Source organism: Siphateles boraxobius, unplaced genomic scaffold (assembly GCF_051911475.1).
Source record: "Siphateles boraxobius isolate OS27281-9 unplaced genomic scaffold, OSU_SipBor_1 46, whole genome shotgun sequence".
In the NCBI taxonomy this organism is placed as follows: Eukaryota; Metazoa; Chordata; class Actinopteri; order Cypriniformes; family Leuciscidae; genus Siphateles; species Siphateles boraxobius.
The window spans coordinates 13395627-13421687 of record NW_027509097.1 but is presented as its reverse complement, the minus strand read 5'-3'; the positions used below and the strand labels follow the sequence as shown (position 1 = coordinate 13421687).

General features: G+C 38.1%; 1 protein-coding gene across 2 annotated transcripts in view; it reads left to right on the top strand.

The window, feature by feature from the left end:
• waca (WW domain containing adaptor with coiled-coil a) overlaps positions 1-24282 on the top strand; it is a 37590-nt gene extending 13308 nt beyond the window's left edge. Inside the window, exons 6-13 of one of the 2 annotated variants that reach the window (XM_077200946.1) lie at positions 1498-1613; positions 16343-16594; positions 17770-17892; positions 20967-21115; positions 21201-21316; positions 21602-21845; positions 22603-22730; positions 22819-24282. In XM_077200946.1, the coding sequence (XP_077057061.1) occupies positions 1498-1613; positions 16343-16594; positions 17770-17892; positions 20967-21115; positions 21201-21316; positions 21602-21845; positions 22603-22730; positions 22819-22888 (1198 nt within the window). In that variant the 3' untranslated portion in view covers positions 22889-24282. The remainder of the gene's footprint in view (positions 1-1497; positions 1614-16342; positions 16595-17769; positions 17893-20966; positions 21116-21200; positions 21317-21601; positions 21846-22602; positions 22731-22818) is intronic. The other variant, XM_077200947.1, reaches the window with a different exon arrangement.
• The last annotated feature ends 1779 nt before the right edge of the window (positions 24283-26061 follow it).

Below are 26061 nucleotides of genomic sequence, written 5' to 3'. Positions count from 1 at the left end.
GACTTTTTTTGAGATTCTATGTTTTTATTTAATACAAATTCATGTAAACTTCAATGTAATCAAATGAAAATATAACAATTAATTTACAACAAAACTTTGCATTTTTATTTTGTTTTAAGATAAACTTAAAACATGGATGAATATGGAAAATATCTTGGTTGTATGGTATTAATTAGAAACAACAATCTTATTATTACTTTAAGAAGGACATTTTAGTATGCAGTAGTGATATATTTCCATCATAATTTCTTGAAGGTAAACTGAACTTTAATTTTGACGGTTTGTCGTGAGGATCTTTCAGTTTTAGTTTCAGTGTGTATTTGACGGTAGTTTTTCTCAAATGAAACGGTAAAAAGCTTGTGAAGTGACTCTCAAAGCAGCTCTGGCGATGAAATTCATGTGTTCACATACTCTTATATTGAGACGGCAGATGCTGAAAACACCGTGAGCGTCATATGTGTGAATTTGTGTATCGGACGAAAACATGTCGTTCATTCACGCAGAAATCACTTATTGGCGACATGCACTGACTGGCTGTTGTCATGTTTATTTCTGTTGTGTGATAGGCTGTTAGATTAATCCATATCAAGTAAAAATGTCCAGAGCTTAACAACGTTATCGACGGATCTCGATATGATATCGTTAATCGCCCAGTCCTAGACTTAGGCCTGTTTCACATATCTTGCATCTGCAGCACATCAGCAAAGAAGCGTTGTAATGGCAACAGTATCACGCATTGAGCCTTCAAAATGACAGTAAGTGCGACTGAGCTTTCACACAGATCATTTATGAACTTCATTAATTGGCGATGCTTCATAAATTTTTTTGCAAAAGATTGTGTTGATAAATAATCAAAATGCCCCACAACCCAGTATGCAGCAAAAATAAGCTCAGGGCTGCAACTGCTTTTGTTGTATAGAACCATCCATGTTCACTAGGGCTGCACAACTTGGGGGGGAATCTGACTTAATTTCTTAATTTTATAAAAACATGAAACTTTTTTTTTTGCCAAAAAACTGCAAGGAGCCTTTGAAGCTTCTGTTGAAAACATTCGGTTTATAAGTACTTTGCATTACAATTTTGGAAAGGTCATGTGGTGTTCCAAAATGCATGTTATAAGTGACCTCAGACTCACTGCACACACAGAGATGCTCTGAGACACTGAAAACTTGACGCTACTCATGTGTTAAAGTACACAGTGTTGCGCTTCACTTTGAAACAAGTAGCACACATATTAGCACATATGTACTTAAATCACAGCCTTTGGGATTTGATAATTGTGCTAAGAAATATCATGATATTGGTTTTACTTTGGTTAATCGTGCAGCCCTTTGAATGCTGGAACCATTAATGTGAGCTGAAATTAAAATGTGCTACAGAAGCAAAAGGAAACAAGCCTGATTTCCACTTATGAAGTAACTTGCAAAAAGTGTAAATCTGATGGGGTTTTGTTGTCTTTGTATGCCAGTATAATTTGTCAATGCCTTCCTGTTTCAGAGAGCACAGGCAGAAGGAGGCAACCAAGACGGCTGCAGTGGTCAACAGTTTCCCTAAAGACAGGGACTACAGGCGTGAAGCCATGCAGGCTACTCCCGCCAGCTTCTCCAGCTCTAGTAAGTCTGAAAACCCACATCATTCAGCTGTGTAATATGGCAGTAAAGGTTGTTTAAGTGAGTGCAGTCCAGTTTATTGTGGTAATCTCAAAAGTGATGCAGGATCTCTATAACCAGGAATGTCATGATCAAGAAACCATGGAAAAACTTTGTGATCTGAATCAAAGGCTAGAATCGGATGTTTAGGCTTCAGACTGTGTTCTTAAAGGGGTCATAAAATGCATTTTCAGATCTTTATATTATGTTTCTGGAGGTCAGCTTATGGAGGTCAGTTTTTTTGCACTAAATTTAAAAATGATATTTTTCTATCCTAATTTTCAGTCAGAATTTCAAGGGATGTTAAAGTAAATGGCCACTGCTGTGATTGGTGAACTTTGTGAAATCTTACTGTGTTCATGCTCTTCTCCACCGCATGTGTGACTTGTGTTTCGATGCTCGGGTTGTTATGGAGCTGTATGTTTGAGCCCGAGTCCGATTGAAATGAACGCATGCAACCACATAATTTTCTTCTGAGGACAAAATTCTTGGCAGTGCTGTAGTTTTCAGTACAAGATATTTAGAAAAAACTGCCACATTTTGAGAACAATTAAGAATCTTTTGTAAAATGATACAAACAAATAAAAACATTCTTTCAATTGCTCAGGCGCATAATTAAAATAAACTTCAGCCATGCAGTTATTGGGGTTGCAGTTGGTTTACATTCAGGGGCAGAATAACATTGGACGATCTTACACTCCAGCAATCAGAAATGTGAAATAAAACTGTACAGACATGAGTTTTTAAGAGCAAACCTCCTTGATAATACAAGCACGTTAAGGGTCATGTAGAGAGAAATTGTGATGCCACGAATGCGGTGATTTCAAATCCAAGCGTTTCAGAAGGGAATGATTATACAGTACTGTGCAAGTCTTAGGCACGTTAGTATTTTGCACCCAATAATAGTGATTTGATTTAGTTAATAGAAGTTCATTGATAAATAATCTATCTATGACATTATTTTTGAAAGCATCCTCACATCTCACAGCATTACTGTAACTTTTCAGGTAGGTTTCTTCTAGTGTTTTGGAGACGTTGTCACAGTCTTTCTGGATTTTGTCTGTCTCAGTTTTTTCTGGTGCCAAATATCGATAAACTAAGGTGCTCCAAATAGATTTCCCTGTTCCCAGTGTCGCTACTTCATGGCTCCTCGAGATGGTGTCAACACATGAATGAGGGAAACATGAACATTAGTTAACTAGCCTAAGAAAAAGAGGTTTTTAACGGGATGGCGGACAGCAGTGTGAGTAAAATGATAGATGCCCCAGCCACGTTTAAGTCCAAAATCTGGACCCACTTTGGCTTTTATACCTTTGATGAGACAAACTAAATCAACAAAAAGTACACAATATACAAGAACTGCCTGGTAGTAAAGTGCACGGGTAATACCACGAACATGCAAAGCCACCTGCAACGGCATAACCCTGATTTTGAAAATGTTTAATTTAAAGTTAAAAGTAAAAAAGAAGGGGTATTGATGTGTAGTATATTATATCAATGCAATAGTTTATTAAGCCTTTTCTTTTAACAGTTTTAAATTTCAGTTACTGTGCCCATGAAGAACAATTCATAGTGCTCTCTACTCCAGTCTTGTGATCTGAAAGACACCCGGGAGAATGTTACATGAACGGCAATAAACTCCAGCAAGATAAAGTCATTTTATGCAAAACCATAGACCTTTATCTACAGATCAAGTATAATAATAGGAACATTGAATCGTCTTTGAGAGTGTTTCATCATGTTGACTGTCATAACCAAACGTGACGCACTGTTTGAATGCTAAAGGGAGAATGACTGACAGCGCAGTGGAGGGAAGAGTTTACGTGTACTCGAATTTAACGACTTATTTATCTCTGTCACATTAAACTATGGAATGACTTTAGAACACTTATAATACAGTGCACGAAAACTTGATGATGCCTTATAATGTTTTTGTGCCTTTGTGTGAGGCTTAACAATAACACAGAACAGTATACGTACAATATCGGATTTGGACCGGTCTCGTCTGACCTATACCCGATCCGGCAAAGAATGGCGGTATCGGAGCCGAAACTTGGTATCGAATTTGCGCTAAAAATAGGTATCCCTGTTTTTGCTCCTTTTCATACGTTTCGTTGGGAAGACATACAGCGAGATAGAGAGGATACACTATTTAGGTAGCAGATGATGCTGGAGACATTTGTGGTGTGGAGGTTATAGTATATAATATCCTTTTGTTTGTGTTTTACTGATGCAGAGTCATTACTGACATACTCATTTCCTGTTTTTCCACAAACGATCACAGATTGGTTTTGTGTTTATAGAATGACAACATTCAGAGATTTTGCAATGTTTTTATGTCTCTAACTTCTGTTTATCCACACCACCCACGTAAGCAGTGTCAGGGTCTCCTTGTCCATGCTGGTAGGAAGCAGCAGCAAGTCTTTGCCTTATGCAGCATTACGTGATGATGCTCTTTAAACACTCTGCATGCTGCTATTTTTCTTATTTCTTTGCCAGTCATCGCGGAAGTACTTCTCTTTGTTTAGTTTTCAATTCTTGGCTACATCAAAGCAGTTGGGAGAGTAGCAGGTGCTAAGCAGTAGGTTTAAGGAAAATCTTAAATCATGGAAAACCTGAGAATATCAGGGAATTTAAAAATAGTTTTCCAGGCCTGGAAAGGATGTTAACTTCCTTGACTTGAGTCATGGAAATTTCTGTAATGAATACATTTTTGTTGTGCTCTGTTCTAAAGTATTTCTTCAATTAGATATTGCTCTAGGATAGAGTAAAATTGCTTTCAATCGTAGCAATCTACGATTTTGTATGAATCGTCTTTTTTCCCCTAATGAGTCAGCCAAGCCGGAACACGCATTATTCTAAATGATTCATTAATTATTCGTACTGAATTTGATTTAATTTAAAAGTCCTTATCAAATGACACAAATGATTGGAAAGTAATTAATTTGTCATAGTGTGGGAACCCTGAAAGCGGTCTCTTTTTGTTGGTCTTCTGTCAGGAATTGAAATCGCTTTACATTAAATGGACACAGCATTGTGAACAGTAGGGGTGCAACGGATCAAAAAACTCATGGTTCGGATTGTTTCTCGGATCAGAGTCACGGATCGGATCATTTTTCGGATCAGCAAAAAATAAAAATAATAATGGCCTCATGTCTGCACCTATAAACACACCGATTGCGTTTGTGATGGCTTTAGCCCGGTCTGATTGTGCAACAAGGGGCTGCTTAAATGCCGCGGTGATAAGCGGTTGTTGAGCAGCCTTCGTTTTCACTCCTTTCAGTGAAACATCGGGGTGATGTCGCTTCAAATGCGTGGCCATGCTGCCACAGTGCCTACACACCGTCACGGTTTTATCCACTAACCTCTTTCCTTCATCATTATATTTGACAGGGAAGCCAAAATGCTCCCATACAGGGGATTTAAATGGCGCAGGGCGTTCAAGCTCCTCCGTTCCTCCGCTCGCCATGACCAAGCTGTGTGTGGACTGAACATGCGCACAACTTTTTTTTTTTCATAAATCAATCCGCGGATCACGTGTGTGCCGAACCGAAGATATTGATCCGAACGGATCATGGATCAATGATGATCCGTTGCACCACTAGTGAACAGGGGAAAGTGCTTTAAGAAGGGATTTATGCCACAACTCATTTCATTAAAGGGGTGGTAAAACACATTTTTTCGAAGGCTTGATTGTGTTTCTGGGGTGCACTCAGGGCCGGATTAACATAAGGGCTAGGTGGGGCTGAAGCCCAAGGGCCCGCGGGATTAGGGGGCTGGTGATTGGCTGGAGGAAATGAGATTGTTAAAACATAGGTTGGTTGATTTGTGTATAATAAAATAACAAGAAGTTATTGGAAAGTGTGCCTGACTGATATAATTCACCGCCCAATCAAATTAACTCTACAATTTGCGCCATGACGTTGAGAAACGCCTCTTTTCGTTTTGCTTTCATGATAGAACATGGGTATAAATTCGCTCGCTAGAGTGCAAAAATTATGAAAAAAAGTGATAGTGGTGCACAAAAAAGGAAAAACAAACTCGAAAGACAGAAAAGGGATGCAAAAATTCCTAAACTAACTAAATACTTTGGTTCACTTTCATCCGTGCCCGTGGAGGACCCCCAGTGCAGCGACAGCAGCCCACAGTTAGCTTCACCCTCCTGCGTCGTCACCGATCCGCCTGTTTTATACGTCGAAGAAGGTAAACAAGCAGCTGAAGTAAGTTAATGAGTTAAGCACTATTTGGGTGGTAATTGTTTCTCGTTGAGTCGTAAGGTATTTTCGATATTTATAGAGGCTAGTCGGTGATTTTATTGCAGTCTGAATCCAGAATGTCAGTGTTTTTTCTCCCACCACTCTCCCGTGTAAAAATCTTCCATGGGGTCTTCCACTTTTTTTTTTATATTATAAAAAAAAAAGCCAAATTACTTTTTTTTGACGAACATCAAGGTCCAATAATCCAGGTCTACGTGGCCATTTTTGTCCCGATGAGTTTTTGTCTTATTGTAATATTACATAATATAAAATGATGTGATATATTCACAAGTAAAACCGCAGTTTTCCCCAAATATCAGCACAATTGCTAATGTGATATAGGCTGTTATGCAACAATAAATGAGTTGACCAATAAGTTAACATTGAGAGTTACGTTTTGGTTTATCGTCACTTGACTCCTCGTTTGCAGCGTCGTTGAATCAAACAGCCGTTTGAACAAATCGGTTGAATGAATGACTCGATTATTAAAACAGTGACTGGATTTTAATGATATCATAAAGGATTTCTGCTCTGTTAAAGCTTGAAAAAAATACTATTTAACTGTAAGACCCTATGTAAAATAAAAGTTAAAAAAAAAGAAATCTGTCATTTACTCACCTTCATGTTGTTCAAACAACACAAAAGAAGATATCTTAAAAAGTGTTAGTAACCAGACAATTTACGGTAGTCATTGACATAATATATATTTTTCCTACTATGCAAGTCAATGGGTGCCGTCAACTGTCTGGTTACCAACATTCTTAAAAATATCTTCTTTTGTGTTCACCAGAAGAAATAAATTCATACAGGTTTTGAACATCATGAGGGTGATGTTGTTGAACTATCCCTTTAAATTATTCATGGTTAAGTAGGCTACTTATTGAGGAAGTATGACTTAAGTATAAGTAATGTTTTTGCTGATTTTGGCAACCTTTATGTTTTTGAGTTCATATCTGGAGTAAATGCACTTATGGAAGGGAAGGGGGTAAAAATGTTTTATCAATAAAAGGTTCCCAAAATGAACCAAGAAATTATGTTGAGTAATTTTAATCCTGATATTCCATATCAAAATGTTCCTGTCATAAGATGTTTATATTATGTTATATTATAACACGTTTATGCATAACAGGGATTCTGTTCATATTTCATAGCACTATGATTGTTATTTGTTTATACAAAATAAGATTTACTGCAATGCTTTTTTTCCCCCTTAGTTGATCAGAACAAAAGTGGATGTTACTTACTTCAGACATTATTTTCTGTTGAAAATTCTAATTTTGGTCATACTTCCAAAAACTATAATGTATTCTGAATGCCCGTATCCACACCGGCGCGGTGATTAACAGCCGCATACTCACCTCAAAACATTGGATTCATCCGCGCTGTTTCATGCCGATGTACAACCCACGTAAAGTTGATAATTCCGCAAATAACTGCAATTGCAGTTTTCGAACAGAGATGGCGACTGCAGCTTTAATAAATAAAAAAAAATATCTATTGCGGTAGAAGACTGTGGCATGGCAATCAGATGAAAGGGGGCCCTTGGTGTGCTATAGCCCCAGGGGCCCAAAGTCCTCTTAATCCGGGCTTAGGTGCACTGTAATGTGTTCATGCTTCGTTTTTAAAAAATTGCATTTTTTCATATTTTACCTTTATTCTATACTGCTCTGTCCCTCCTTGTAAAAACGGTCTGATGGTTTTCAGGTTCTATGAAGCCAGTCCTTCAAAAATACGCAATTGGCTCAGATGGGCAATGGGCTCAGATTGGTTAGCTGGCCCAGTGTGATTGTGATTTGCTAACCGCCTAGTGCACGTTTTTCGGAAAGTCACGGCCCTTACCTTTACTGGTAGTTTGTGCTTTGGTGTATTATAAACAATGGTGTCAATAAACATTTACATTTATTAATTTAGCAGACGCTTTTATCCAAAGCGACTTACAAATGAGAACGATAGAAGCAGTTAAACTAACAGTAGGGCAACAATACGTAAGTGCTATAACCCCTCTGTTTAATTTTAGTGCAGTTTTTCTTTTTTTTTAAAATAGAATAGAAGAGAAAGTGTTAGTATTACTGAATCAAGTGCTGCCAAAAAAGATACGTCTTCAGCAGTTTCTTGAAAGTGGCTACTGACTCAGAAGCTCTGGTTGAGTTAGGCAGATCATTCCACCAACAGGGAACAGTCATGGCAAACGTCCGAGAAAGAGATTTTGTGCCTCTTTGAGATGGTACCAGAAGATGACATTCGCTAGCAGAGCGCAAGTTTCTGGATGGCACATAAGTCTGAAGTAATGAGTTTAGGTAAGAGGGAGCAGTCCCAGTGGTTGTTCTGTAGGCAAACGTCAGTGCCTTGAATTTGATGCGAGCGGCAACTGGCAACTAGGGATGTGACGGTGAGGATATTTTCCCACCGGTTAATCGACGTGTGACAACACCGGTAATACCGGTATCACCGGCGGGGGCTTTTAAATCACTACTTTAAAGGCAAGCGTAAAATGCGCGCGTTTGCACGGGCATGCATAATTGGTGGTAGTGAGGAGCAACACGGTTTTATTATTGTGCGCTGAATTGGCACTAATTTGAAAACGAAACTAAATTTTTTTACATCGCTTATAAAAAGCTGGTGCAGCAGTGTGCACTTCACTTTTAAATTAGCTTCAATTCATCCTTCGAATGGAGTTTGATGCGATCTGACAAATCAGAATCCACCATATTTTGTCCGACAAAGCAGTCAGGAGAGTTAGATTAACGTCGGTTAAAAAAAAAGTGATCTCTAAATTAGGCTATTATAGACAGTGGACTAAACGCTACTACAGTTAGCCATCTCATTCAAAGATATTTTTGTGGAAGTGAACAAATCCCTCACTCTCAATTTTTCATAACTCGCCTGTTTGTAGTACTTAATAAACCAATAAAAACATTTGGCGCGAGGTCACAGCGTTTGGGTTTGCACGCTCACAAGGTTTGCGAAAGTAAAGGCTACAGGCTAAAACACTCGAGGTTAGAGCCAGGGCAGACCACAGGATGAAGCGTGCAAAGAAACGTAGTGTGTGGGACCATTTCACCAAAAAGAATGACACAGTAAGTTGCAACTTGTGTGATACAGTGCTTGGATACAGTAGTAATACTGTAGAAATACATTACATCTACATTTCAGTGGTAACAGATAAGGTGATGATGATCATCATCTTTCTTTATTATTGTTAGCACTAACGTTACCTCAAACTAAAGCGGAGTCTCTTCGGAGCTGTCATTTTCTTAAATGAGCCGCTGCAATGTTTCAAATGAGCTTCTAACGCTAGACCAACGCCTTTATTTTCAACGCGATCACCTTGTACCCAAACCATTTCAAAACTAAGGAGCCATTTGTCCTCCAATTACATACAAGCTCCTCGGTGCCGCGTTTGCGGGACTCATGTTTCGCGCTGTAGGGGATTTTAAAAAAGTGACGTGAGTGGAAGCGCGGCGCCGGGGCAGTGTGTGAGTGTGTGAGCGGGAGGCAGAGAGAGATGCGACAGAGTAGCGAAATTGCAGGCGCGGCTCGAAATGGCTGTTATTTCAAATAGCGTGGCATATTTTAAACTAATCGGTTAACCGGTTTCAACCGGCTAACGAGGCTCGGTGGTCGGTCAATAAAATTTTTAGTTTTCGCCATCCCTAGCTCGCCGGAGATGTGTTAAAAGATAGCGGAGTGCATTCATGATTATTAGGCTACCGGTAGGCTATAATAATCATCCTGGCTCCGTGTCTGAGAGTAATTTAATCTCTTACCTTTGTTCTTTGATTAACATTAGTGACACTTTAAGACCAGCCGCTGCAGACAGAGACGCGATCTGACACACGTCCCATTTTCTCACAAATCTCTACGTTAATTTAAGACTATTTAAATCATTTAATAATGCTCTTATGAGGACACTCGACAAAACTGACATTTTGGCATAATTTGTGTGTTATGGTTTGTTCAAGCCCAAAAGAGAACTCGATACTGACGCGCGTCTTTTCTGTGTGTGTGTAAGAGGCAGGACTTGTAGCGCGGTCTCTTTAGTCTTGTCGCGCTTAAAAGCATTCACATTAATAAGAGCGTTATCATACAACGCTAGTCAACGGGTGACAGAAAAAAACGGATACTGCGTAATTGCGTTAAATATTTTAACGCTTTAAATTTTTTATTTTTTTTCACCGCGGTGTCGCGGTGGGCAAGTGATGAAACCGGTGCTGTGACTGAACACCGTGTAACACCGGTAACACCGACTACCGTAGCAAGCCTACTGGCAACCAGTGCAATTTTGTGAGGAGAGGAGTGACGTGTGCTCTCTTTGGCTCATTAAAGACTACTCTGGCTGCAGCATTCTGGATCAATTGTAGAGGTTTGACAGAGCAAGCTGGAAGACCAGCCAGGAGAGCATTACAATAGTCCAGTCTGGATAAAACAAGTGCTTGGACAAGGAGTTGTGTAGCATGCTCTGTAAGGAAGGGCCTGATCCTCCTAATGCTGTGCAAGGCAAATCTGCAGGACCGGGGAGTTCCATCAATGTGGTCTGTGAATTTCAACTGATCATCAATTACAACCCCAAGGTTCCTAGCTGATCTTGATGGAGTTATGGATGATGAGCCTCGCTGAATGGAGAAGTTGTGATGAAGTGTTGGGTTGGCCGGGACCACAAGTAGCAAGGTTTAGTTGAAGGGGGTGGTCCTTCATGGTTTTTGAGAACCGATTGGTTCTCATGGAATGAGAACCAATCCGACCCAGAGAATGTTAGTGAAGATGATCGATGAGGAACCTGTTCAAGAACGGCTGTTAAACAACGTTTTAGAAAGGTTTGTTTTTTGTTGTTGTTGTCTCGTTACTTTTTAGATACGCTGTTATTTAATTGTACTAATTATTATAGTTGATGTTTAATTTATAACAGTAACAAGTGTTTGTCTATTCACAAAAGTGTATTCAAGAACATTTTTTATTAAAAACTGTGCAAAAATGCCAACTGAAGTGGAAAAACTCTGCGGATCTATATTGATTGTTACTGACTGTATGGCACCATTACTTTTGTATTTTTAGAACGATTGTAGCCACATATCTGTCGCCAGAACTATTAACCCAAAACGAACACTAAACGTTGGCTTCACTACAGTAGCCGAATCAAACACAGAACCATGTTCATGGTTCATGTAGAACCATGAATTTTTATCATGTTTGGATTGCTTTAGTGTACAACAATTTAACGCACTGCCCACTCATACTAGGGGCATACTCTTGATCTTGTTTGCTGCTCTGGTATATTACTTTTTAATTGTACTGTTTCTGATTTATCCATATCACTTTCTGGTGTCCTTTTGTGCCAAACTGTGGCAGTTTTTAAGGTAAACCCGTGTCATCCGATCACATTTCGGAATATAAGGAACATTGATGTGCCTACTCTTGCTGATGAACTTGCCATCTTCTCCAGTAAATCTGATTTCTCTACTGTTGATGAGCTGTATTACAATGATGGACTGAACATGATTTTAGATGAATTTGGACCTGTGAAAACTCGATCTGTTTCATTTGTACATTCAGCTCCTTGGTTTACACCTGAACTGCTTGAACTTAAAACTAAAGGCCGTAGGTTAGAGCGGTTGTACGTCAGGTCTGGGCTTACTGTTCATAAAGAAATGTATGCTGAACATATTCAAAATTATAATAATGCACAGTCCAAAGCTAAATCTGATTACTACTCCAACGTAATTGGAGTTAGCAATGGGAACTCCGGGTCTCTTTTTTTGGTGGTAAAAAATATTCTGAAACCACCTGATTCTTTGCGATATGATATGTATTCCACTGACTTATGTGATCACTTTTTGACTTTTTTTGCATCTAAGGTTGAAAATGTACATCAGCAATTACTCACTGGTACTCTTCACAATGACTCCTGTCAGTCTGTCACTCATGCATCTCCCCACTCTGTTTTCTCTACCTTTACACTACCAACTACTTCAGAGATAGTGGGTCTGATAGGTAAATCTAAATCTTCGACTTGCCAGTTAGGCCCTCTACCAACTCCTTTAGTGAAAGCTTGTTCACTTGTTTCTGGTTCTGTATCTCCATCTCTTAAATCTGCTATTATTACTCCCATACTTAAGAAACCAGGGGGTGATCCATTTAATTTTGATAATTTTCATCCAATTTCAGATTAACCATTTGTCTCTAAGGTATTGGAAAAGTGTATTGCATTTGAAAATCTGTTTAACCAATGATCTACTGTTGGCAGCTGACTCTGGGCTTTTAACCATACTGGTCCTTCTTGACTTGAGCACTGCCTTTGATACTGTCTCACTTAGGACACTTCTTGACAGGTTAGTTTCTATTGGTATTACTGGCACTGCTCTCTCTTGGTTTAGGTCATATCTATCTGGACGCAGTCAGCGTATTCAATTAAAAGCCTTTAGATCAAGAATATCTACAGTCATCACTGGTGTTCCCCACGGTTCTGTTTTGGGCCCGCTTCTTTTCATTATTTATATGCTCCCTCTTGGTTATAATTTGAGGAAATATGGTATTAATTTTCACTGTTATGCAGATGACACCCAACTTTACCTCTCTGCCAAACTTCACGTATAGACTACTGTAATGCTCTTCTCACAGGTATTCCCTCCAAACTGCTACATAAGCTTCAGTTGGTTCAGAATTCTGCAGCTTGTGTTCTCTCTAGAACACCTTATACTGAGCACATTTCTCCAGTTCGTCAGCAATTGCAATAGAGTTGAATTCAAAATCTTGCTACTTATAAGGCACTTCATAATTTTGCACCACAATACCTTACTCAACTTCTCCATGTTTACACTCCTTCACGTGCTCTCAGATCTTCATCTTCAAATTCTCTTGTGGTACCTTAAGATTCGACTTACCACTATGGGTGCCAGATATTTTAGTTATGCTGCCCCCCACCTATGGAACTCTCTTCCCTCTGATGTTCGCAATAGCAAATGCTTGTTGACTTTTAAAACGCATCTTAAGACATATCTTTTTATGCAGGCTTTTTTATAAATGTTTTGAGACTTTACTGCACTTAATCTGTATGCGACTTTGTTTGTTGTGTGTTTTGTCTTATGCAGTGACCTGTATATTGCTTGTGAGGTGACCTTGGGTGTTATGAAAGGCGCCATTAAATAAAATGCATTATTATTATTATTATTATTTAGGGCTGGACAATAAATCAATATCAATATATATTGCAATATTTTTTTTTCGATAACGGTGATATGATTTTTAAACACATTTTCGATATTTCAATATACATAGCAGCATTTGCCACTGACTGACGTTAGGCGCGCAGCCGTCAGAAAGAGCAGAACACAATTGGCCACTTTCCTGATGACGTACACCACAGACAAGCAGCCACTGCTCAGAGCAGCGGATCTCCAACGCAGCAAGTGCCTTCGAGCTTCCACAAGTGAGGAGAAAGCATACGAAATAGTTGATAAGAGAGGAAAGACTAATTCAGTGGTAAAAATTCAGTGGTGTTTCTGTGTTTCAGCGTGCTGCAAAATGTGCCGGAGTGTGACTGCCGAGTCCGACTAGTAGCGGGAACACATCAAACGAGGATCAGGAGATAGACTGTGCCGATGCGTGCGTCCGCGGCCAGGAACGTCGCGTCCACACTCTAAAAATAGCTCACCGAAAGTTCTAATGAGCAGGTATCGCTCCCTGTGAATGTCCTGATGCGCGCACACACGCACACGACGCGCAGAATCCAGTTCTCTTTCTTTAGCGCTTGAATAATAACACACACATTTATGCCAAAATGTCCGTTTTGTCAATTGTATCCTCACAAGAACAGTCTAAATGAGTTAAATAAAATCTTAAATGAAAGTTAAGAGTAGCCTAAATGAGAAAATTAAATGCGTAAGATCCTCTCATCAGCGACAGATCTTAAAGGGACAGCAGCCAATTCTGTCTGTCAGTTAAGTTAACCAAAGAACAAAGGGGAACAGAGAAATTACTCCCTCATGTTGTCTAAAGAACGTGTGTAGCTTTAATAAGGATTAATCTATATTTAATTTATAATTTATGCAGTTCAGACTATTTGATAACCTTATTCAATTTCTGTATATTTCAGTTTTATGTACACACAAAACATTAATGGTGAACATTTTTGACTTTATAAAATTATTATCAAGTCTTGAAAAAAGAAAGACATATTTTTGTTATACATAGTTTAGTAGCCTACTTTTATTTTTGGCAGAATTTATCATTATAATCAACTTAATTATTTCCTGGATTTTGTAACACCATAGTCCCTAAATTTATGTAAATGCAGGAAATGGGATTTAAATCGGAAAAAAATTCCCCCATTTTGTGTACCAAATGTTGCACAAATGTTATGGCAAATGTAAATTTAAAAACAGAAATGCATTGCCATTTTACATATTACATTGTCATTTTGCATATTACATTTCAAACGGAATATTGTTACCCATATGCTTTCATAGTCTTGTAGCAGGTATTGAGAAGAGAATATTATTGTTATGATGGGTTATTTCATTGCTTCATGTAGTTTGTTATGGTGCAGTAGCGAAAGACTCCAGCAGATTTCATAGACTTGGCAAATTCATTTTTCAGAAGATTGTAGGAACAGACATCTGTTATGGGCGTTCTTGGCAGTTTTTCTGAGACTTTTATATTGTTCATATCGATATCGGAATTATATCGTATCGACCGAAATTAAGAAATATATCGTGATATAAAATTTGCCCATATCGTCCAGCCCTATTATTATTAGATGTTTTTAGGTGACATCTTGACTGTAGATGTTTTGAGTATCCTTAAGCAAAACCTGAAATAGCTTCTAAGGGTAGGAAGAAAGCTGCTAAACGTTAAGGGGCTGAAAACTTTAGAATCAATTCTGAGCTTTTTTGTGTGTGTGTGTGATGGCACTTGTGTTCTAGAGATGCGCGAGCAGCTCTAATGTCACCTGAATCCACTGTTAAAAATAAATCATCCAACCAGAACCTATGATTTTCTCTGATTTTGATATCCACACCTGACCCGCACCCAATTGTCACATTACAATGATTGTTATTCACAGTATTGCATAAGTGTGATGATATGGTAACGTATATTAAGTAAAGGCTAGGTAAAGACTTAATTAGTTTGTCATATACAGCGCTTCACAGCTGTTACATATCGCATACCCAGCTCTTGATTTGTCCTGGTTAAGTACTTCTCTGAAATGTTCCCACACTCTACTTTTCTTTCCTCCTATTTGTTTTGTTTAATTCTCCTCCTTGAAATTTCTCTCAAATCTGCAGGGAAGTGGACCCTGCAATTGCGTAGCTTAATGAGTCTCCAAAGTAGTCCCTGATGAAAAATTAACCTTTAAACGCTTTATTATTTCCAATTGATCAAATCCACCCGCAATTAATTGGAATGTTATTTATTTCTAGGCCTGCCCAACCAGTGGATTATGTCCGCAGTGTCCGCGGATATAACAACGATCTGTGCATCACTATTTTGTACGCTAAAGACAGATGTATTCTGCCATTAGCGTGCCATTGAAAAAGTACTTAAACTTTCATAAGGTTTCATGGTTGATGTGAAATACAAGGGGGATCGTGAGATGCATTGCACAATCTCGCAGTCTTCACTGCTTTGTGAGAAACGAGCAGTTTGCTTGAAAATGTGCGGTTTCACTCTCCAGAATTTCAGTGTTTTACCTTCAAAATATTCAATTATGCCATTTGAAATGCAGTATAAATTTGACACATGCAACTCACTTACTGACAGATGTCTGTCTGGCTTTCAAATGTGTGTGTGTGTGTCTGTGTGTGTTGTGAAGGATGCTTGTGCCATGGACTGCGATTTTGTGTAAACAGTTAAATGCACATGCAACTCCAAATTTGTTTATGATGTGAATTAATGTAAACACAGCCAGTTGTCTTAGCTGAACAAAACTTCTGATTTGTTGAAATAGATTTTTGGCTTTAGTATAAATGCGGCCCCCTAGACCTGCTGTGTCTATGATGTTATTAGTAATAATCAAACTGCAGTAATGCTGAGAAAAGAGGAAAAATCCCTCAAAGTTTGACACTGAGAGCACTTTGTTTATTGCTTGTAATCGATTTCTTTGTTTCCCTTTATTTATTTTTAATTTTATATGTTAAGCTATAATTTGTTTTAATTTATTAGCTTGAAGTTATTTAAATTACTATTTTACATGCAATTGTTTTAATTTATTAGTTTGTAATATTTTAAAAAGTACTTATACAAGTCATTTAATAATAATGCTGAAATTTGATATTTAAAGTTGGTAAAAAAAAAAAAAAACATTTAGATCTAGAACTGTTTTCGAATTGGATTGTGATTCCCAGAATTGGATCTGATCGTGTGCCTAAAGATTACCATCCCTACTGAACATCATTAACTTCTATTATGTGATTTCTTTGAACCTTTTTCCCCTATAAACAGAGTCTTCGAATGCCACAGAGAAGCCTTCCTCACTCACACCCTCCTCTTCCTCTGCTGCTGTGTCTGGCTTAAGCATGGCCAACTCAGCCAGCGGTGCTTCTGGCTCCACAGTCCCGGTTTCTCCAGTGATGCAGTCGCCGGCCCCACCCACTCTTCTCCAAGATCCCTCCCTCTTACGCCAGCTCCTCCCCGCTCTACAAACGGCCCTGCAGTTGAACAACGCCAGTGTAGACATGGCCAAAATTAATGAAGGTAAGTGTATTGCATCTCAGTCAACTGATAGGATATGGACCGCTGAAGCTGTTAGCAGACATTTTTATCCAAAACATTGAAGGGACAGTCCCACTTAAGGAACCTGAGGTTAAAAATCTTACTTATGGTACTGCGGTGATGGCGGTAACCTGGGAGGTTTAGCCACTACGACTTCAATGTGGTGTGTTTGCAAGTATAGGTTTTGCAGCTTTATTCATGTTGGGTTTCTTGTACCACTCAAGCAGGTGTATAGAATTGCTTGTGTACTTGTGCATGCTGGGCTTGCGTCAGCTTTTCCTCTCTTGACTTCACATCTCAGGGATGAATCATAGCTTTGCTGCTTCTTGATCATGGCCTGTGTGAATTTCCATTTGTGAGCGCGTCATTGCTTTTTGCTTTCCATCATTGGCTGCATTTGCAAACTATGATACTCTATTACCCGCTGATTCTCCGAGCCAGAGCTAGGGTAAATGAGAAGTTTGGTCCAAATAGTCTGGATTGGAGTTTGCTCTCTAACCGCTGCATATTGCACACGTCTAAACAGTGAAATTTGCATGACCCAGTGCCAGGACTGCTGTATCCTTTCCTAAAAATGCACGAATATTGGAATTTGTTGCAGTGTAGTCCCTTTAGTTCAAGCTGTGGTAAAGTGCTTTGCTTAAAGGTGTTCAGTTCTCGGTCACCCCACTTGAAACTGAAATTTAAACACATTTTCTAACCTAGGGTTGTCATGATACCAATACCAATGAAATGTCACTTTTCTAACAAAATAATATAAATATACATGTGTATATGCTATTGGAAGTTAAATAAACTGGTTCAGTAGTTTGGGGTCAGTAAGATTTTTTTTCCAGTAAAATTGAGCAAAAAAATGTATTAAGACATGTTTCTTGAGCACCAATCAGCATATTAGAATGATTTCTGAAGGATCATGTGCCTGGTGTAATGATGCTGAAAAGTAAGCTTTAGCATCACAGGAATAAATAACATTTAAATATATATACATTAAAGTAGAGAAGTTATCTTAAATTGTCATAATATTTGATTATTAATTTTAACTGTAGACACCTTTTATCACTCTGAATGATTTCAGTATTGTTCTTTTGACTGCTTCCTGTCTTCACATTTTGTCCTTGCTTTCTTGCTTCATTCTGTGTTCTCTCTGTTCTCTGTAGTTCTCACGGCTGCAGTAACTCAGGCTTCGCTGCAGTCCATGCTACATAAGATCCTGACTGCTGGTCCGTCTGCCTTCAACATCACAACTCTGCTCTCCCAGGCTACTCAGCTGTCCAGCCAAGGTACACACACACACACACACACACACACACACACACACACACACACACACACACACACACACACACACACACACACACACACACACACACACACAAGGGCTGGGCGATATGGCCTAAAAAACCAAATCCCTGATTTTTTTTTTTTCACAAAAAATACGATTTACGATTTAAAGCGATTTTTAAGACATTTTTTTTTCCTACTTGAAATCAATCTGCAGATGACAAATATATTGTTGAAAACCAGTTTTAACTTTATTTTGTTTTGATTTTGGGATTTGATCTGGATTTCCCCCTTGGGGTTAAAGTGCAGTCAGAAACAATAAGACAAAATGGCAGGCCCTGCCATTGTAAACAGTGATAATGTAACATAATGCAACATAAAATGGGTGGTTTAGGATTGGTGCGGATGTTAAAAAAACAAAACAAAAAACTTGCATCACAATAAGTGTATAGTGATTGTCAAAACATTTGGTAAATACACAGAATTTTATTAGGTCTAGTGACAACACAATGTTTACATGGTACAATGAGTGGCATGCTACTGTTTTTATTACAGCTTGACACAAAATTCACAATTTCAATTCTTGTGATTTGATTCTGATCTTGATTCAATATCGATTCCTTTGGATAAATATTAAGTACAGTAGATGCATTTGAATTTTAACGGAGCCCGTTCGGAACTACGGGAGCGTTGGCGGACAGCCCTAACACCTGACCTGATCTTGAACTTTATAACTTGAGCTCATGGTTTGATTGGTTGTTGGCATGAGATTGTTGCTTGTTGCCGACTCATGTCAGCTGTGGGGTTCTGCGTCAGCTTCCTTGAGTTAGCAGATGGGGTTGGTAGCTTAACCATGATCACACACAGGCTTTCTCTGCTGCTGTCTGAGCAGATAATGAGCCACGTGGGCTTCAAAAATAATTTTTTGGTTTTAACACAAGTAGCTTTGTGTATGGATTTGTCATGCAGCATCTGTTATTTGGCAATGTCTTAATTGCATATTGAATAAAGATTGCGTGTGTTAGATATCATAACCAATTTTTTATGTGAATACTTGCCAAGATGGGCATTTTGACACATTTTTGTGTAACAGAGAACTCAATTTGACTGTGTGAAAGCTGCTATCAGTTTAGCAAATAATTTTTTTTTAAAAAGCTGCTGTGCCATTACCAAATTGAGTTCTCTTTTGCAGTTTATTCCCCTTTCTTTTTATTAACTCTTTTGAATGTCAAGCACACCTCTAATTTTTCTTATGTCTTTTCTTTGTCACTCATTGTCAGTTACTTTTAGTAATACGCGGATATATTTACATACTTTATATCATTATCGCCACAGCAGTGTGTGAATCTAATATGAAATGGGATCAGACATATTCTAGCATTAGTTTTCAGATATTCATAATGTAGTCAATGGATAAAACTCTGGTGAAACTAGGGGTCAGTGTCCATAGTGTTTCTGTACTTTGTTGATATTTCTATATTGGTATTTCTATAGTCCTCTGTAAGGGGATTAACAGTCAAAGACCCAGAACCAGAAAAGATTAATAAGATGAGTCAGAATTATAATAAATTAAAGAAAAGTTTCACTGAAGATAGTTTGCGGTTTCATCAGCAGAAGTCAGCTTCAAGACTCGCGTGTTTGTAGGCCGCCCCGCTTAGTTTCAAAGATCACAGCAGTTAAACTCTTCACCAAGGTCAAAGCTATGTCCTTGTTGAAGGATTCTGATTGGCTAAGAAAAAGATAAACAGTCATTTTCCACACATACAGATAGACTGAAGCATGTCTCCATCGATTATGCAGCTGACACTCAGTCTTTGATTAATGATTAATACTTTGATTATAATCACTCATTAGATATACATTGAAGCAGCATTGTATCCAGCATCCACCCCCTTCACCAATAAACTGTAAAGTGTAAAAAAAATCAATGTAAATCTACTATGGGCATTTTCTGTGATTTTGTAGTGAATTACTCTTAGTCAGGTAATTATTTAAAGCTTTATTTTTTAACAGTAAAAAACGTGACTATTTTATTGTTCAAGTTACATCAACTCTAATGGCTTCAGAATAAGTTAATTTCAACCTATATTTTTCTTTTGAAAAGTTAAATGAGCAATTTTGTTGCTTAAACATTATGGCTTAAAAAAAATCTCACAGCTTAAATGGAAAGCAATTTTGAAAAGTAGACCAATGTGCATGAATGCACAAAATCTTGATGCGTTTATAAAGGCTGTCACATTTTTGTATAGTGTTTTATTCAAAGAAACTATCGGTCAAATTTAGCTTGTTAGCCTGTAAATAACCTCAGATAGTTTAGAACATTTCATTAAAAAAATAAAGTAAGATTCACCACTTTCGGTTCTTCTTGTGATATTGATGACTATTACTGAGAACTATTGCGAAATTTATATGAGTTCAATGGGAAAGTATATTTAGTTGTTTACGACAGGTGATTGTACAAAGAGATTTCAGTTTGCTGAATTTGAGTAGAACACTTGACTAGTTGACCTGAATTTTCTCTGAGTGCCTCTTATGGGGGGATTTTTTTTTGGGGGGGGGTTAATGACATTTCTCACCTAAATTGTTTGCTCGCTCTGTTTATTTTTATTTTTACAGTGGGGTAATTTTGTTGCTCATGAGTTAACACAGCACAAGGAAGCTTGATTTTAACCTTGAATTGATTTGACAAAAAAAAGACAACAAGAACAAATAAATTGCAACAGAAGCACAAATAAAATAAAAATACTAATGCAATTATTTCAGTGTGGCAGTATTATTTTTTTATTTATTAAATATTGCTTCAACTTAACTTATTTTAGTTAGCTGCCAAGGCCACATTTCATTTTTTTTATTTTTATTTTTTTTTAGGTTTTTCATCTAATATTTATGCTTAGCTTTTTCAATTAACAAATGTTTTAATAGTCTTAGTTAATAAGAACACTGCAGTGTGTAAAACTAGATTGGAATCACAGCCAGAACTGCATTTGTTGCTAATGACATGCCTGTTGTGATTACTTATGACACTATATCTCTTCACCTTATCTTTCTCCTCTCTCTTTGTCCTATGGAGTAGCCCAGCAGTCCAGCCAGTCTCCGATGTCTCTGACATCAGACGCTTCCTCTCCTCGGTCGTACGTGTCTCCCAGAATCAGCACGCCACAGACCAACTCGGCCTCCCTCAAACCGCCCCTCAGCACCACGCCGGTCTCCTCACAGACCAAGGTATACAGCGGTCAAATAGGAGGACAGATGTCAAATGAAACTATGGCTTTGTAACTCTCTCTCGCTCTCTCTCGCTCTTTCTCAGATGAACATTATGACAAATAAGTCCAGTTCTCTCCCTCCACCGTCATCCCAGCAGTCCCTTCCCACAGACAAACATCACGACAACGGCAATTCTCCACGCACGCTGCAGAGACAGAGGTGACAAGATGTTTGGAAGTGATTTAATAGATCCATCTGAACTTTGTTGAAGTTTATTGTAGGCTTATGGGTATTAACTGCCCACTGCATGCCATATTCGTAGCATAGAGTGGCTTTTGTGGTGTTCTACTGCCATCTTCTGGCTGTTTGTGGTATTGCTGCTTTTTGTGTTCTAGGATCACATTAAAATTAATGTATTTGTAATGAGTTGGTGCAGGCAAAGTAGTTTTGCTTTTCATAAAAATGTAGAAAGACATTGACCCATCCACTGTTTGTGATTTGCAGCAGTCAGAGAAGTCCATCTCCGGCTGCGAACCACATGGGCAGTAACAGCAGCAGTAATAATGGCGGTAGCGGTGGAGGTCAGGGACCAGGTGTAGTCAGCGGAGCGATGCCCCCGGGTTCAGGACCTGCCGGCGCAGCCTCAGGCAGAGCAACATGTACCTTCACACCCACGCTGGCCGCGCACTTCAATGAGAACCTCATCAAACACGTGCAGGGGTGGCCCGCGGAGCATGTGGAGAAACAGGTATGGGAACGTGAATCTGTCAGAACATTTCAACTAACCTTATTTGTGATATGGATTTAATGACTATGATTTCATAACATGACCATTTAAAAGTTTGGAGTCAGTAAGATATTTTTTTTTCTTAATGTGTTAACTGCATTAATTAAATTGATCAAAGCTGATTGCAAAGACATTTATAATGTTATGTAAGAGATCTATTTGAATAAATGCTGTTCTTTTGAACTTTCTATTCAGCAAAGAATCCAAATTTTTTTTTTTTTATCTTGAGCACCAAATCACCATATTAGAATGATTTCTGAAGGATCAAGTGACACTGGAGTTAAATTCAAATTAGCCTTCACAGGAATAAATTCTATTTTGAAATATATTCAAATAGAAATATGTTTTAAATTGTAATACGAGCTCACAATATTACTTTTTATACAAAAATTCATCAAATAAGCCTTGGTGAGCATTAGAGACTTCTTTCTAAAAATGTAAAATATCCTAAGGACCCCCTGCTTTTTCAATTGTAGTATACAACACTCACTATGTCTTACTATTTAAATAAGCTCAAAAATTGAAAATAAAGGAAAGAAAATGAAGAAACCGTAGTTTAGTTGGCACTATATATTCTGTCTCATTGAAAAATGGCACACAACACCTGAGCCATGAAGTATTGGAAACACACAACACATCAACAGCCACGTGTCTTGATCCAAAAATGTTGATATTTTTGTTGCATTGCTAATTATTCACATGTGGCTCTCCCGTCCAGGCCTCGCGGTTACGTGAAGAGGCTCACACCATGGGCAGCATCTACATGTCAGAGAACTGCACAGAGCTGAAGAACCTGCGCTCACTGGTGCGAGTGTGCGAGATCCAGGCCACATTGCGCGAGCAGAGGTGCATTTCTCTTTCTCGTATAGAATTGCATGTGCATGTGACGCCCATTACTGCTCATATGTACTAACTTGGTTCTCTTTCTCTACAGGATACTGTTTTTGAGACAACAAATTAAAGAACTTGAAAAGTTGAAGAATCAAAATTCCTTCATGGTTTGAGGAACTCTGGGCTTGCGATGTGGTCTTGAAACAGGAGGAGAGAAGGGGGTAGGTGAATGGGCGGGCAAAACCCATTTCATGCGCGTGGAACCCTGGAGAACCAAAGTTCAGTTGCGTTCTGCTCTGGGCCCAGTCTTACATTAAACAAACTGCAGCGAGGTCTTGCTTGGACTGAGAGGGGGAGGGGAGAGGGGTGCGGAGAGGTTTTCAGAGGAGCTGCCCTCGCCCCGTCCCTGTACATGTAGATTACTTGTAGATTTCTTTCCATGTTGTAAATATATTTTGTAGATGAAGCCATGGGAAGCCATGCCTATCAAAGCTTTTGACATCCAAACGTTAAACTAATCAGCACCGAGGCAGACTGGGATCTCAAGTGCCCTCATTGTCACCATATGTAGAACTCTTGACTGAAGATTTGTTTTTAATGACATGATTCAAAAAATCAAAAAAGAAAACCAATGCTCTTCAGTTATACGATCGGTGAACCATTTGCCTTGAGCATGTACCAGACCTGCATGGAAAAGGTGGACTAGTCGACCGGGACATTTAACAAGGACGATGACGCGCACACTCTTTGTCTTCTCACGACTCTGCACACGTATCCACCGGTTCATCTTTCACTACATATAAAAATGGTAGTAATGCTACATGGTAATTTGGTTAGTTTCTTTCTTTCTCTGGTTGCACTATAATGGTTTCATTCCCTCACCCCATGCCTTTTAAAGGGGGTTTACATCATGTTTGTCCACAATGGTTCGGTGGTCTCCTACCTGCCCCTAATGGCCCAGCGATATGCCCATGGTCAACACCAGTGCCTGCTTAAGTGATGGAGTGAATGTGAGCAAGAACGAAAGGAGAAAAAGTATCATTCCTGCTGCTCAACCCATGTCGTTCCCCTCCCTCACCTCCCTTGGCAGGAGATGAAGACTGGTTGTCTCCCAGAATCCCCTTTTCTTTTCTCTTAATCTTTCCAGGTTATTTTTTTCTTTTGATTTCTTTTCTGACCCTTGTTTTGTTTTAAAAAAAAAACTGTACTTTAAAAAAAGAAAAAGGAAAAAATGAATGTGAGATGCAGTGGGCGACTTGCGTTAAAAACCAGAGTTCATTCCTATGTACAGTTGCTAAGTAATAATGAAGTTAAAGTTTTATTAAAGTTGCAGTGATTAATAGTCTATCAGATATGTTGTATTCATAAATTATTACCACACATTTTCCTTTGCACCCTGATTGGATGGAATGGGGGAGGGGGGCGTGCTACTGGAAAACAGGAAACTGAGGGTCAGCCAAGGACTGGACATCACCAACCCTGGTATACCAGGGTCAGGGCAGGGTCACCTGGGGTCGGAAGGTCAAATGTGAAATGTATGTATTGTAATAAACATGCTAAACTAAAATTTTTGTTGTGCTTTTTTGTGGGGTGTATTTGGTCATTATGCATTCATTTCTTCCATGTCGAGTTTAACTAATACATTTAAATTAGACTTGAATAAGCTTAAATGATGGGCTATACACAGTTTGGAGGACATTAAGGTACTTATTCAGTTATTTGGGTATCAGTTGATATTTGTTTGTTTACTTGTTAATTTCTCAGTCGATATTGGATATTTAATTGTTTGTTATTTACCCTATTTAAATTTAATTTAACTTGACCATCTGCTAGTTAATTTTTAAAAACACTAATAATTTAATAATACTTTATCAAATCTCAAAATGAATATTTGTTCATACAAGTATTATTGTTGATTAGAACCATTAACATTTATTTTCAATAATTTAAATAAAGCTGACATACTATATAAAAATTTGATGGGAAAACTTAATGAAAGTGAGAAATGTTACCTTGGAAACTAATTGAAATAAGTTTTTATTTTGAAAATGGCAAAAGCACACAAAATTACTAAAATTTAAATGAAATTAAATAAAAGCTCATTTAAAAAACGATTGAATACTACATAAACAGTATTTAAATAAACTTCACTTTTCACACTGTCCATAATGTAGCCTAAATTCACGTACAGCGTTTAACATGCATGAATTTAATGTTTTAATTTATCTAATTTTATTAATACAGGCCAATGATTGGTTATGGTCCATAAATAATCTTCTAAATATAGTTGCATCCATACTTTTAAAACGGTTTCTAAGAAGGTGATGCCCACAAGGAGCCATTGTTGTTTATAACAGATTTGTGAATATTTGCTAGCTTTTTGTTTTATGATGTGACTTGAAACAAGGCAGATTTCTTAGGTTTTCCATTTTAAAAGTTGCATTGTGTCAGATCTGGACAGATGTTACCTGGCCCAGGTTCCATGTTTGTCTGGATATTCCAACACAAGGTCCATCTGTGGAATAAAAACAACTGCAGATTGGGCTATACAGTCAAATACAAAAATGTCATACTGCCTGTGTGGAGTGGACACAAAGAGAATCAACAGAGGTTGGAACACAACCATGAACTTTAAATAACTGAATGAGGTGTCCCATCATTTAAGAGCAGCTCAAAGCCGAGAGAAACGGGTAACGGTGAGCCTGGATTTCTGTTCCCTGTAGGACTCAGATGTGCCTCAGCTTGAGGTCTTGAGATGTGAAGAGTAGGTTATACTGGTATGCTGAGTAACTCAACATCAAATGCTCAATGGTTTCAGCATAAACTCCCTATTAAAGCATGACACAAGGTTGCTGAAAGTCTTATGAAACTGCTTTTTAAGATGGTTTGCCATCTACTGGCATTCACAACCATTCACTATAGCAAAAACAACAACATTAATAAAGCATTCATTTCAGATATTTTTTTGAGTAAGCATTTGTATATAATATCCTTATTTTTAGTATAATGTAGATCAGGAGTTTTCAAACGGATCCCGGGACCCACAGATAGTTGCAAGGGAGTGACGGGGTCTCTGGAAAAGTTTAGAGGAAAAACTACAATAATAATAATATGGTTAAAACAAGTTTAAAAATGAATAGAAATGTGATTTAAAATATTTATCCATCTATTAGATTAAATTCCATTAGGCTAATTAAGACATTTGATCATTATAAATAAAATTAAATAATACATAGTGAATGCAAAGAATATACTATAATAATGTAACTAAATAGAAACTCGTTTTAGATTTATAATAGGCTATTACTTTTCAGTGTATAAATTGAGTGTTTAGATGCCTTTTAAA